Genomic DNA, 11525 nt, shown 5'->3' with positions numbered 1-11525 from the left:
AGACCCTGTCTCTAAATGAAATACAAAATAGGGCTGCGGATGTGGCTCAGTGCCCCTGAGTTCAATTGTGGTACCCCAACACCAAAATTTCTTGTACTACAAATGATTATCTGGTATTAACACAATATTTACTAGTAATGTTATATACATTAAAGGAAAAGTTAACCTTGACGTCTTGAAATGAAACAGGATCTTGTCCATGGATTTTCATTAGTTCTTGTATGGCCTGTATTTAGTGGAAATAAATCTAAATAAAAAAAATGAAATTCACACTATGCCCCTTCTTGCCCCATAGCCCCTTTCTAATTTTTTCTTTCCTATTAGACCAGAAGCCTCATCATCTCAACCTCTTTTACCAGTCTTAAGTTCCTTGACCTTGCTCTCCACAGCCAGTCAGCAAAGCAATACACTAGTTCTGTGTAACTACGGACCTTTCTACATCTTGGCTAGTAAGAACTTCAGGAAAATACAAACATTAGGGCTATGGATCCTTGCTACATAGAGATGAATGTTCTCCTACCTCAAATGAGCCCTCAGCATGGTCATTATTCTTTTATGGCCTGCTCTTCCTATTTTCTATGAATGATGTTCATACATTCATTTCCTTTTTTTATTTTTTTAGTTGTAGATGGACACTTTTTTTTTTTTTTAATGTGGTGCTGAGGATCAAATTTAATGCCTCACTCATGCTAGGCAAGTGCTCTACTGAGCTATACCCCAACCCACATTCACCATTCTCTAGAATCCCTATCTACCAACTCCCTCCCTACCCTATAGTTTACCTTCTACATAGAAAAAAATGGAAGGAGGCCTCCCTTAACTTCTTCCCTTTTATAAACAAGACCAAGAATGACTGTGGTCTTTCAGTTGAACTAAAATATACTTGAGGCGAGAGTCATTAACTGGGAATGTGAAGCTTAAAAAATTGTTAGTCAACTACATACATTTCAAACACCTAATGGATGTGGTGCCAGATATCACAACACCAGCATGTCTGAAGGAGGTAATTTCTGAGCACACTCAGTTAATATAGTAGTAGACTTACACGGCATGATCACCATCCAGGCTCAGCTTTATCACTGGGATGCTGCTAGATAACAGCTCTACAAAATCCTCAGAAATAACAGGGCTTAGCCCTAGAAACTTTTTAACCTTAACTCAAAGAAACAAGCCCAAATAAACTTTGATAAAATAGATTTGTGCATAATATAGCAAAATTTAACATTCTAAGAGAAAAAAAAGATATTTATGAAAAGTGTTTGAATGTTTAATTCCTAAAAGGCATTTTTCTGAAGCTCAAACCCAGGACTTAATACATGCTAAGCAGGACCTCTATTACTAAATTATCTCCTTATTCCTGTTATTCTAAGACTGAAATTTCATTTAATAGATTTGTCTGAAGTGGAGTCATCCTTTGATGTGGTAGTGTTTTGAATTTCTGATTAGCCATCGATTTAAGCCCATATCACATTCAATTAAAATTGTTTAAAAATTTGCTGGGGACAGAATACAGGACTTACACATGCTAGGCAAGAGCTCTACCACTGAGCTACAACTTCAGCTTTGCCTTCAATTTTTTAAAAATGTATTCTAATTCTGAGATTGAAATTTATCCTACATTTAGTCATTACTGCCTAAAATTATAATGGAAAAATTTCTATGGAATTTAACATGAAATTTATGAAATATATATTATGAATCTCATAAGGATGAATTCAGAAGCCAGATAAAGATATTTAAAGAGTACCAGAACTTTTTTCTTTCTTTTTTTTTTTTTTGCAAGTGGAAGCTAATTTTTTAAAATTTTTATTTACTTATTATTATTTTTTTTTTTTGTGGTGCTGGGGATCGAACCCAGGGCCTTGTGCTTGTGAGGCAAGCACTCTACCAACTGAGCTATCTCCCCAGCCCCTAATTTTTTTTAATTCTTACAGACTGCATTTTGATTCACTGTAACAAATGGAGTACAACTTTTCATTTCTATGGTTGTACATAATATTCATACCATTCATATAATCATATATATACATAGGGTAATCCTGTTTCATTCTACTATCTTTCTGTCCCCCACCACTCCCACTCCCTCCCACCCCATTTTCCTCTACACCATCCAAAATTCCTTCATTCTTCTCTTCCCCGCAACCACCCCACCTCGTTATATATCATCATCCACTTATCAGAGAGAACATTTGGCCTTTGGTTTTGTGGCTTGGCCTATTTCACTTAGCATGATATTTTCCAACTTTATCCATTTACCAGCAAATGCCATAATTTTATTCTTCTTTATGGCTGAGTAATATTCCATTGTGTCTATATACCACAGTTTCTTTATCCATTCATCAACTGAAGGGCATCCAGGTTGGTTCCACATTCTAGCTATTGTGAATTGAGCTGCTGTGAACACTGATGTGACTGCATCACTGTAGTATGCTGATTTTAAGTCCTTTGGGTATAGGCCAAGGAGTGGGATAGCTGGGTCAAATGGTGGGTCCACTCCAAGCTTTCTAAGGAATCTCCATACTGCTTTCCAGAATGGTTGTACCAATTTGCAACCCCACCAGCAAGGTATGAGTATGCCTTTTTCCCCACATCCACGCCAACATTTATTATTGCTTGTGTTCTTGATAATCACCATTCTTACTGGAGTTAGATGAAATCTTAGGGTGGTTTCAATTTGCATTTCTCTAATTACTAGGGATGATGAACACTTTTTCATATATTTGTTGATCACCTGTATATCTTCTTTGAAGTATCTGCCCATTTCCTTAGTGTTGGGGGCTGTGCCATGTGGGCTGCGCCGGGATGGCGCCTGGCGGCCAGCCGAAGGTTGCTTTGATCACATCGGCAGTGAGGAGGTTAATTAACATAAGCACACCCAGGTGATTTATCATTGGCCGTATTCAATTAAGTCCATGCACACAACGCGAGCACAGGTGTTCCCGAGTGCTCCTGCCTGCTCGTTTTGACCTTTGCCGAGATAGGGCAGCTGGCTCCTTGCCTGATCTCAACTGGTGTGGCCCCGCCCTCTGCCTCCTGGAGGAAATGTAGGCGGGCAGTAGGCAGAAGGCAAGGAGCAGCAGTAAGAAACAGCAGCTAGCAGAGAGAAGAACCAGCTAGCAGTAAGAAGCAGTAGGCAGCGGTAGAAGGCAGATCGTAGAGCGGAGAATTGAGAACACACCTCTAGGTTGCACCCTTTAGTTCACAGGATGCAGGACGCACCACTAAGAAGAAGCAGCAGAACTCTAAGAAGAAATAGATCTCTGATAAGCGTAGCAAGCCTCTCTTTCTCTAAAAACTTCCTGATAAGCAAAGTCTCTCTTCCTCTATAAATTAGTGAATATAGGAAAAGTAGTTTATTTTCAGTCCACCTCCAATAAATACCCGCACAATTGTTGCCACGGGCGGCGACACCTTAGCCCATTTATTGACTGGGTTCTTTGTATTTTCGGCATAAAGTTTTTTAAGTTCTTTATAAACTTTGGAGATTAGTGCTCTGTCTGAAGTGCATGTGGAAAAGATTTTCTCCCACTCTGTAGGCTCTCTCTTCACATTATTGATTGTTTCCTTTGCTCAGAAAAAAGCTTTTTAGTTTGAATCCATCCCATTTATTGATTCTTGCTTTTCTTTCTTGCTCTATGGGGGTCTTGTTAGGGAAGTCTGGTCCTAAGCCGATGTGATGGAGATTTGGGCCTACTTTTCTTCTATTTGGTGAAGGGTCTTGGATTTAATTCCTAGATCCTTGATTCATTTTGAGTTGAGTTTTGTACAAGGTGAGAGATAGGGGTTTAATTTCATTTTACTGCATATGGATTTCCAGTCTTGCCAGCACCATTTGTTGAAGAGGCTATCTTTTCTCCATTGTATGTTTTTGGCACCCTTGTCTAGTATGAGGTTACTGTGCTTATTGTGGGTATGTCTCTGTGTCTTCTATCCTGTAACATTGGTCTACGTGTCTATTTTGGTGCCAATACCACGCTGTTTTTGTTACTATTGCTTTAGAGTTTAAGATCTGGTATTGTGATAGATCCTGCATCACTCTTCCTGCCTAGGATTGCTTTGGCTATTCTGGGTCCTTTGTTCTTCCAGATGAATTTATGATTGCTTTTTCTGTTTCTATGACAAATGTCATAGGGATTTTAATTGGAATTGTGTTAAATCTGTACAGCAACTTTGGAAGTATGGCCATTTTGAGAACATTAATTCTGCCTATCCAAGAACATGGGAGATATTTCCATCTTCTAAGGTCTTCAGTTTCTTTCTTTAATGTTTTGTAGTTTTCACTGTAGAGATCTTTCACCTCTTTGGTTAGATTGATTCCCAAGTATTTTATTTTTTTTTGATGCTATTGCAAATGGAGTTGTTTTCCTCATTTCCCTTTCAGATGTTTCATCACTTGCGTATAAAAATGCTTTAGATTTATGCGTGTTTTTTTTTTTTTTTTTTTTTTTTTAAATAACCTGCTATTTTGCTGAATTCATTTATGAGGTCTAGAAGTTTTCTGGAGGAGTTTTTTGGATCCTCTAAATAGAGAATCATGTCATCAGCAAATGGTGACAGCTTGAGTTCTTTTCCTATTTGTGTGCCTTTAATTTCTTTGGTCTGTCTAATTGCTCTGGCTAGTATTTCCAGGATGATGTTGAATAGAAGTAATGAAAGAGAGCATCCCTGTCTTGTTCCAGTTTTTAAAGGGAATGCTTTCAGTTTTTCTCCATTAAGAATGATGTTGGCCATTGTCTTAGCGTAAATAGCCTTTACAATGTTCAGGTATGTTCCTACTATCCCTATTTTTTCTAGTGTTTTGAGTATGAAGGGGGTGTTGTACTTTGTCGAACACTTTTTCTGCGTCAATTGAAATAACCATATGATTCTTATCCTTAAGTCTATTGACATGATGGATTATGTTTTATGATTTATGGATGTTGAACCAACCTGCATCCCCGCCAAAACTTTCTTAAATGGATGAAACTTCTCTGGGGGCAATGATTTATGACAAAGGTTTGAAGATGTCACTGTTTTCAAAACAAATTTCTATCTACTGTGGGTCTTGACTACATAAAAATCATATGGTTGGGCTGGGGTTGTAGCTTAGTGGTAGAGCACTTGCCTAGCACATATGAGGCACTGGGTTTGATCCTCAGCACCACATAAAAATAAATGAATAAAATAAAGGTATTGTGTCCATCTACAACTAAAAATATTTTAAAAAATCACACTATGAAAATATAGCGATGGTGCAGACACTACAAAACAATTCCATCAAGTGGAAAAGTTACTATTCATATTAAGGAATTATATATCTTACAAGGGCAGACATTTTTACTCTTAAATGTGTTGTAGGTGAAAGCTATCAGGTACAATTCAATTCCGCTTCAGAGTTCACTATTACTCTATAATCTGAGACCAACTAAGGCACAAAATAAATGCTTCAGCAAATCTGTTTTGCACAGATGAGAAGCACAAAATTCTAGACAGTTTGAAATTATTTTTACAACATACGACAAAAGAATCTACAACAACTAAAATCTGTAAAACTTTCCTGGAAAGTTACCTTTTCTGAACTGTCTAATTAAAGCTTAGGATTTTACAAACAAGTTTTTGATTAACCAAAGCACTGAATTTCTCATCTCTAAAGGCTAGTACAGCCCCTAACATTTATTTCCACATTTTTTTAGTATTTATATTTACTCAAATTGGCTTTTGTTATTAACATTTTTTAGAATAGAAGAAAAAAAAATCCTAAAACCAGTCTTGATTTCCTTCTACAGTTTGTTTCTAAATACTTTGTTAAACTTAAAAACTACAAGTTGGGTAAAACTGTCACTAAGTAGTTAAGTCATATGGTATATCATCTTAAGGAACAATGTCTCTACCCAAATGTGACTTACCCTAAAGAAATAATTAAGGGAAAAGACATTGAGATATCCCTTATTCTCAATATCAAGCAGTTTGAAAATATATTGCAAAGCTGCAGGTTCCTTCCTGTTTTCTAATGCAAGAACAAAATCCAAGTAGGTCTTATAGTCCTATAGAAAAGAAAATGTTCATTAGAGGCCTGACTTGAAATTACCTTTTCAAGTAAATGACAAAGTTATTTTGCAATCCAGGATGGCAAATTTACTTTTTTAAAGTTAATATGAAATGATAAAACAATTTGCACATTAGTTTCTAGGAACTCTAAATAGTACCTGCACGTGATAATTTTGGGAACACAGCTCATAGTCTCATGAGATTAGCTGTGTTAAATTTTTATTATACTTTTGAAATAGTGACTAAACTATTAAGCATCACTATTAAATTTGTATCTTCGTTTCAGTGTGATTATTTTGAAAAAACTTGATCTGGAATGAACAGAATAATACATTTATATTGTTATTTTGAAATACAGTTCTATTTCTGGATTCCACATCTGTAAATTGAACCAACTGCAGACTGAAAACATGGGGTAATAAAAAAAAAATCAATCTGTACTGAACGCTGATAGGCCTTTTCCCTTATCATTTTTTGGTACCTGGGATTGAATTCAGGGACAGTTGGCCACTGAGCCACACACCCAGCCCTATTTTATATTTCATTTAGAGGTGGTCTCTCTGAGTTGCTTAGTGCCTTCTTTTTGCTGAGGCTGGCTTTGAACTCCTGATCCTCCAGTCTCAGCCTCTGAAGCTGCTGGGATTACAAGTGTGCACCACTGTGGTCAGCTTCCTTATTATTCCTTAAATAATATGGTATAACTTTTACAATAGCATTTACATTGTATTAGATATTATAAATAATCAAGACATTTTAAATACATGGAAAGAAGTATGTAAGTTATATGCAAATATAATACCATTATTATAGAAGGAACTTAAGAGCATTTGCAGATTTTGGTATTTCCTGGAGGTCCTGGAACCAATCTGCAGATAAGAGGGATGACAGTATCTAAAATTTCTACATCAGATGATTTGCAGTAGGAAAATTCTGTTCACAAAAAAAAAAACAAAAACAAAAGAAAAAAAAACAAAAAAAAAACAAAAAAAACCCCACCAACAACAAAAAAAAAAAAAAAAAAAAAACCCCACCACCAACAACAAAAAAAACAAATGAAAGCCAGAAAGACATGAACGGAAAGTGTTCCTCTTGGAAAAGGAACACTCAAGATTACTTGTTTTATATGGTTTTGGGAGATTATCAGATTAGAAAAAAAATTTATATTCTTAGAAAAGATTTTATAGACTAGGATTAAGAATTATTTTCTTGCTGGGTGCTGTGGCACAGGCCTGTAATCCCAGCAGCTTGAGAGGCCCAGACAGGATCTGAGTTCAAAGCCAGCTTCAGCAAAAGGGAGGTGCTAGGCAACTCAGTGAGACCCTGTCTCTAAATAAAAGACAATAGGGCTGGGGATGTGGTTCAGTGGTTGAGTGACCCTGAGTTCAATCCCCAGTAACCCTGCACCACCACAAATTATTTTCTTCATAACTTAGGCTATAAAGATTTAAAGAGATACAACTTCATCATTTTTCACCAGAAATTACTAGTATACTACAAGCTCCTCACTGTCTACTATAAACAGCTGTGGAAGTCAGAGTTTTGGAGCCTCTTCTCTGTTTTTTTCTTGTTGATTAACAATGGCATTAATAACTAAAGGAGGCCTAGACAAAATGGAAGAAAGCATGCATCATCCCTTGAGACTGGGTCAGTCACTCCACATGTTTTTAATAGGAGCAATTTTGATTTTAAAAGGTTTATTTAGAATTTTCCTTTTCAAATATCTGAAGACCACAAAGAGAATATTTAATAAAATTGCATACACCCAACTACATAAGCAGTAAATTCTTTCTAAAATTATACTCTCAGATTCCCAAGTATTTTGAGAAAGAAAATGGCAATTGTATCTTGTCATTAGCTACTAATATAAACAGATTAATATCAGATTTAAATCGTGGAATATGTGGTACTGTTAGATCTGGTAATTTAATGACTGAACTATCTACATGAAAATAGTTAACAGGATTAATATCTCAGATTTCTTTTTACTTGCTCATACTTCATTAGGAACATAACACTGAAACGAAGTATTACAATTTTCTGTCCTGAGCCCATAAGGGAAGTGTGTTTTTAAATGAAGGTACCTTAACCAAAGGTTCTGAATATCAAGTAATTTGATTGGTTTATACTTTTAAACTGTTAAACTGTGATATTAATCTGAATTACATCCAAAAAAAAGGGCTTATGGAAACTGCAGGAGCCTAAAATTTTAAAGCTTATCAGTAGATTTGAGCAATTACCATTTCTCCATCATAAGTGAGACATTCCTGGAAAACACGATCTAAGAAGACGTTGGTCATGGTTGCTGTTCCATAGCGAGAGAGTTCTTCTTTACTGAGCATACCATTGTGATCCTTATCAAGATTTAAATACTGACCTAGGGAAGGAAAATAAAAAGAAGCTTATGATCAAAAATTTTTAATTAAAGGCAATAGAATAGACATTAATAAAAAGGTTTTTTTAATCAATTAATATTTTGGTTTTCAACTAAGTTATAGGTAGGGTAGTGGTTTATGTGTAATAACATCAACTATCCTTAAAATCTTGATTAGAACAATCAATTAGAACTGGTCAAAAAAAAAAAAATCATGAAGACCATGGCCTTGGCTATTTTACTTACATCTTTGTCTTCAGTTTGCAACATTTAAAACATATCTAGGGGGCTGGGGATATAGCTCAGTTGGTAGAGTGCTTGCATAGCAAGCATAAGGCCCTGGGTTCAATCCCCAGCACCACCAAAAAGAAAATAATAAAACATATCTAGGGTCTAAATTAGATGGAGGGAGGGAGTAACAAAAAATGCTGAAATGCTATCAACTTGGAAGAAGAGATCATGGATCCCAAAATGTGTCAGAAGATCACTCAAGAGGTTAAATGTGGCCAACATGAAACTCGATAAAAGACCAAACCAATTTCTAGTACACCTCCCTCTGTGGATCCTGAGAATAGCATTTTATCACAAAGTAAGACAACAGTTGATATTCATAAATTGTGTTCCTTAGTCAATAAGAATCAAATTACACATGCTCTATTGAAAAGTTTAGTAATTAAAAAAAATTCTAAAAATTTAAAATGATAATAATTACCCAAGTAAACTTTAGTAATCTAGAATACTATTATTTAGAAGTTCTAGGGACCAAATCCAGAGCCTTTGCACATACTAAGCAGATGTTTTACCACTGAGCTACATTCCCAGCACCAGAATGATTTTAAGCCAGGCGTTGGTGGTGCATGCCTATTATCCCAGTGACTCGGTAAATTGAGACAGGAGGAGCAAGTTCAGGCAAGCAGGCAAGCTCAAGGTCAGCCTCAGCAAGGCCGTAAGCAACTTAAGGAGACCCTGTCTCAATAAAAAATAAAAAGGGCTGTAGATGTGGCTCAGTGGTTAAGCACTCCTGGGTTTAATCCCCAGTACCCACCCCCCCAAGAATACTTTGTTTTTAAGGTAAAATAGCCTGTATATAAAACTGTTTCTGAGTGTTAATTAAAAGAGGAATGGATAACTCAAATTTTAGCAATATTATAGAAAACATACCATAAACCCTTAGGGCAGAAGGAGCAGAAAACCAATTTGTTTCTTGACTCTCTTTGGATAGTTCCTCATCCCTTAGCTAAAGGGACAAAGAGAGATAATCAGAAAAGAATTAACTATCAAATGATATAATTAAGTAGTTAAAAAATATATTTACCTCCAGTAAGTCATCCAGGAAGCTGCATGCTAAAATATCTTGAATTTTAATTTTTCCTTTTAAAAAACATAAATACAATTACTTAATTTCATTTTAAGAACAAGAGCAACTTAATTTTTTAATGTTATTATTTTACATGAGCAATTACACAATTGATAATTTAAAACTTCTAGCTTCAAAGTCCTTATTACATATTACTATGAAAAGGGAACATTTAATAAAAGCTGTATGTATATATTTACTATTATATGCCCAAATATATGTCCAAGCCATAAATCCTAAAATTATCTATCAGAGTCCCAAAAGAATTGAGTCAAAAATTTTGTGAACAAGTTGGGCATGCCTATAATCCCAGTGACTTGGGAGGCTGAAGCAGAAGGATCGTAAGTTCAAAGCCAGCTTCAGTAATTTAGGGAGGCCCTTAGGTAACTGAGCAAGACCCTCTCTCAAAATAAAAAAAATGAAAAGGGCTGGGAATGTGGTTCAATGGTAAAGCACCCCTGGGGTCAATCTCTGGTACCAAAAATAAAAAATAAAAATTCTGTGAGCAAAGATATAATACTTAGTATAAAAAAATTAGAAAAGGAGATAATTTCTATTTTTCTTTGATAGATTCTGGAATAGGAGGCAAAACAGAAGTATGGTTAAGAGTTGACAGGGGAAGATGGCTACACTTCTACATATGCACTCTAAGTCTTACCTGTCTCATGTATAAAATGTGTACAATAGTAGTACCTCCATTTTGGGGTTATAAGAAATGAAAGAACCCAAGTAAAATTCTTAGCATAGTGTCTTGATTATAATAAACATTCAAAACAGCTAATATTTCATAAGCTTTCAAAAGAAAAAGATGCATATGTACCTATAGCTGGAGGAGTTTAAAAAAAAGATAGTTACTATGTGCTGCAATTGATTTGCTGCTGGATTTTCAAGAAAAGGAGGAGAATCAAAGACTTTGGCCCTTCTCTGTCCCTTCCTCTTCCTTAATTACACATATTTAAGTCTGGGCAGGTTAGAACAATTGATAAAACCTACTGTCACTGAGGCCAAACTTACTAATCTGATTCTTATATAGGATAGTTATCTTGAGAAAAATCTTGGCCAAGTGGCTCTCCAGTATCAAAAAAAGAACAACTCTTTAGTATATCACATATCAGGAACAGCAAATTTTATCAGAGTAATTGGTTTCTTAGAAATGGAAGGAAGCATAATAACTGATTACTTATTTCATACTTTTTCATTTTAGGGACAAACTGAAAGAGGTTAGGTGACATTCTCACTGTCACACAGTATGGTATAGTCAGTGCAAATAAATCATAAAAGACCTTTACATAAACCAAAAGCACTGCTACTTTAAAATAAAATTCTGTACTCCTTTGATACTCACTAGATTATTAATTGTAATGACATGTTAGGAAAATAAATAAATGACATTTTTCAAGACTTCTCTAGTTCCTGAGATTGAGATGTAATAATATTCTAATAACATCCAAGTTAGTTAGGTAAGATTTTCTTTTACCTGTTCTTAGAGGGTCCAAAAAGAAGAAAAATTTCCTAACTGCTGTACAAACATAAAAGGAGTAAAAGGATTTTTCCAGTCCATCTAATTGTGGCAAAGTAGGGATAAGTTCCAATATGTAGTTTTCTAAATCCTAAAAACAAAATAAAATAAAACTTTAAAATGTTAAATGTCCTGTGTGTGTGTGTGTGTGTGTGTGTGTGTGTGTGTGCACGTGCGCGCATGTGTGCGTGGTACTAGGGACTAAACCCAGGACACTACCACCAAGCTATATCCTTGTCCCTTATTATTTT

The 11525-nt window shown here is 35.4% G+C and overlaps 1 protein-coding gene across 4 annotated transcripts in view; it reads right to left on the bottom strand.

The window, feature by feature from the left end:
* PPP2R3C (protein phosphatase 2 regulatory subunit B''gamma) overlaps positions 1-11525 on the bottom strand; it is a 47582-nt gene that overhangs the window by 4337 nt on the left and 31720 nt on the right. Inside the window, exons 7-12 of one of the 4 annotated variants that reach the window (XR_013760618.1) lie at positions 11233-11365; positions 9714-9769; positions 9560-9635; positions 8265-8401; positions 5886-6023; positions 167-247 (exon numbers count right to left, since the gene is read on the bottom strand). Coding sequence is in view for 3 of the 4 variants with exons in the window: in XM_079120098.1 (XP_078976224.1) it covers positions 167-226; positions 5886-6023; positions 8265-8401; positions 9560-9635; positions 9714-9769; positions 11233-11365 (600 nt within the window). In the remaining variant the exon portion in view is untranslated. The remainder of the gene's footprint in view (positions 1-166; positions 248-5885; positions 6024-8264; positions 8402-9559; positions 9636-9713; positions 9770-11232; positions 11366-11525) is intronic. The other 3 variants (XM_079120098.1, XM_079120099.1, XM_079120100.1) reach the window with 3 other exon arrangements.

The sequence above is a fragment of the Sciurus vulgaris genome, assembly GCF_902686455.1.
Source record: "Sciurus vulgaris genome assembly, chromosome: 2".
Lineage (NCBI taxonomy): Eukaryota > Metazoa > Chordata > Mammalia > Rodentia > Sciuridae > Sciurus > Sciurus vulgaris.
This window is presented reverse-complemented; position numbering and strand designations above follow the sequence as displayed.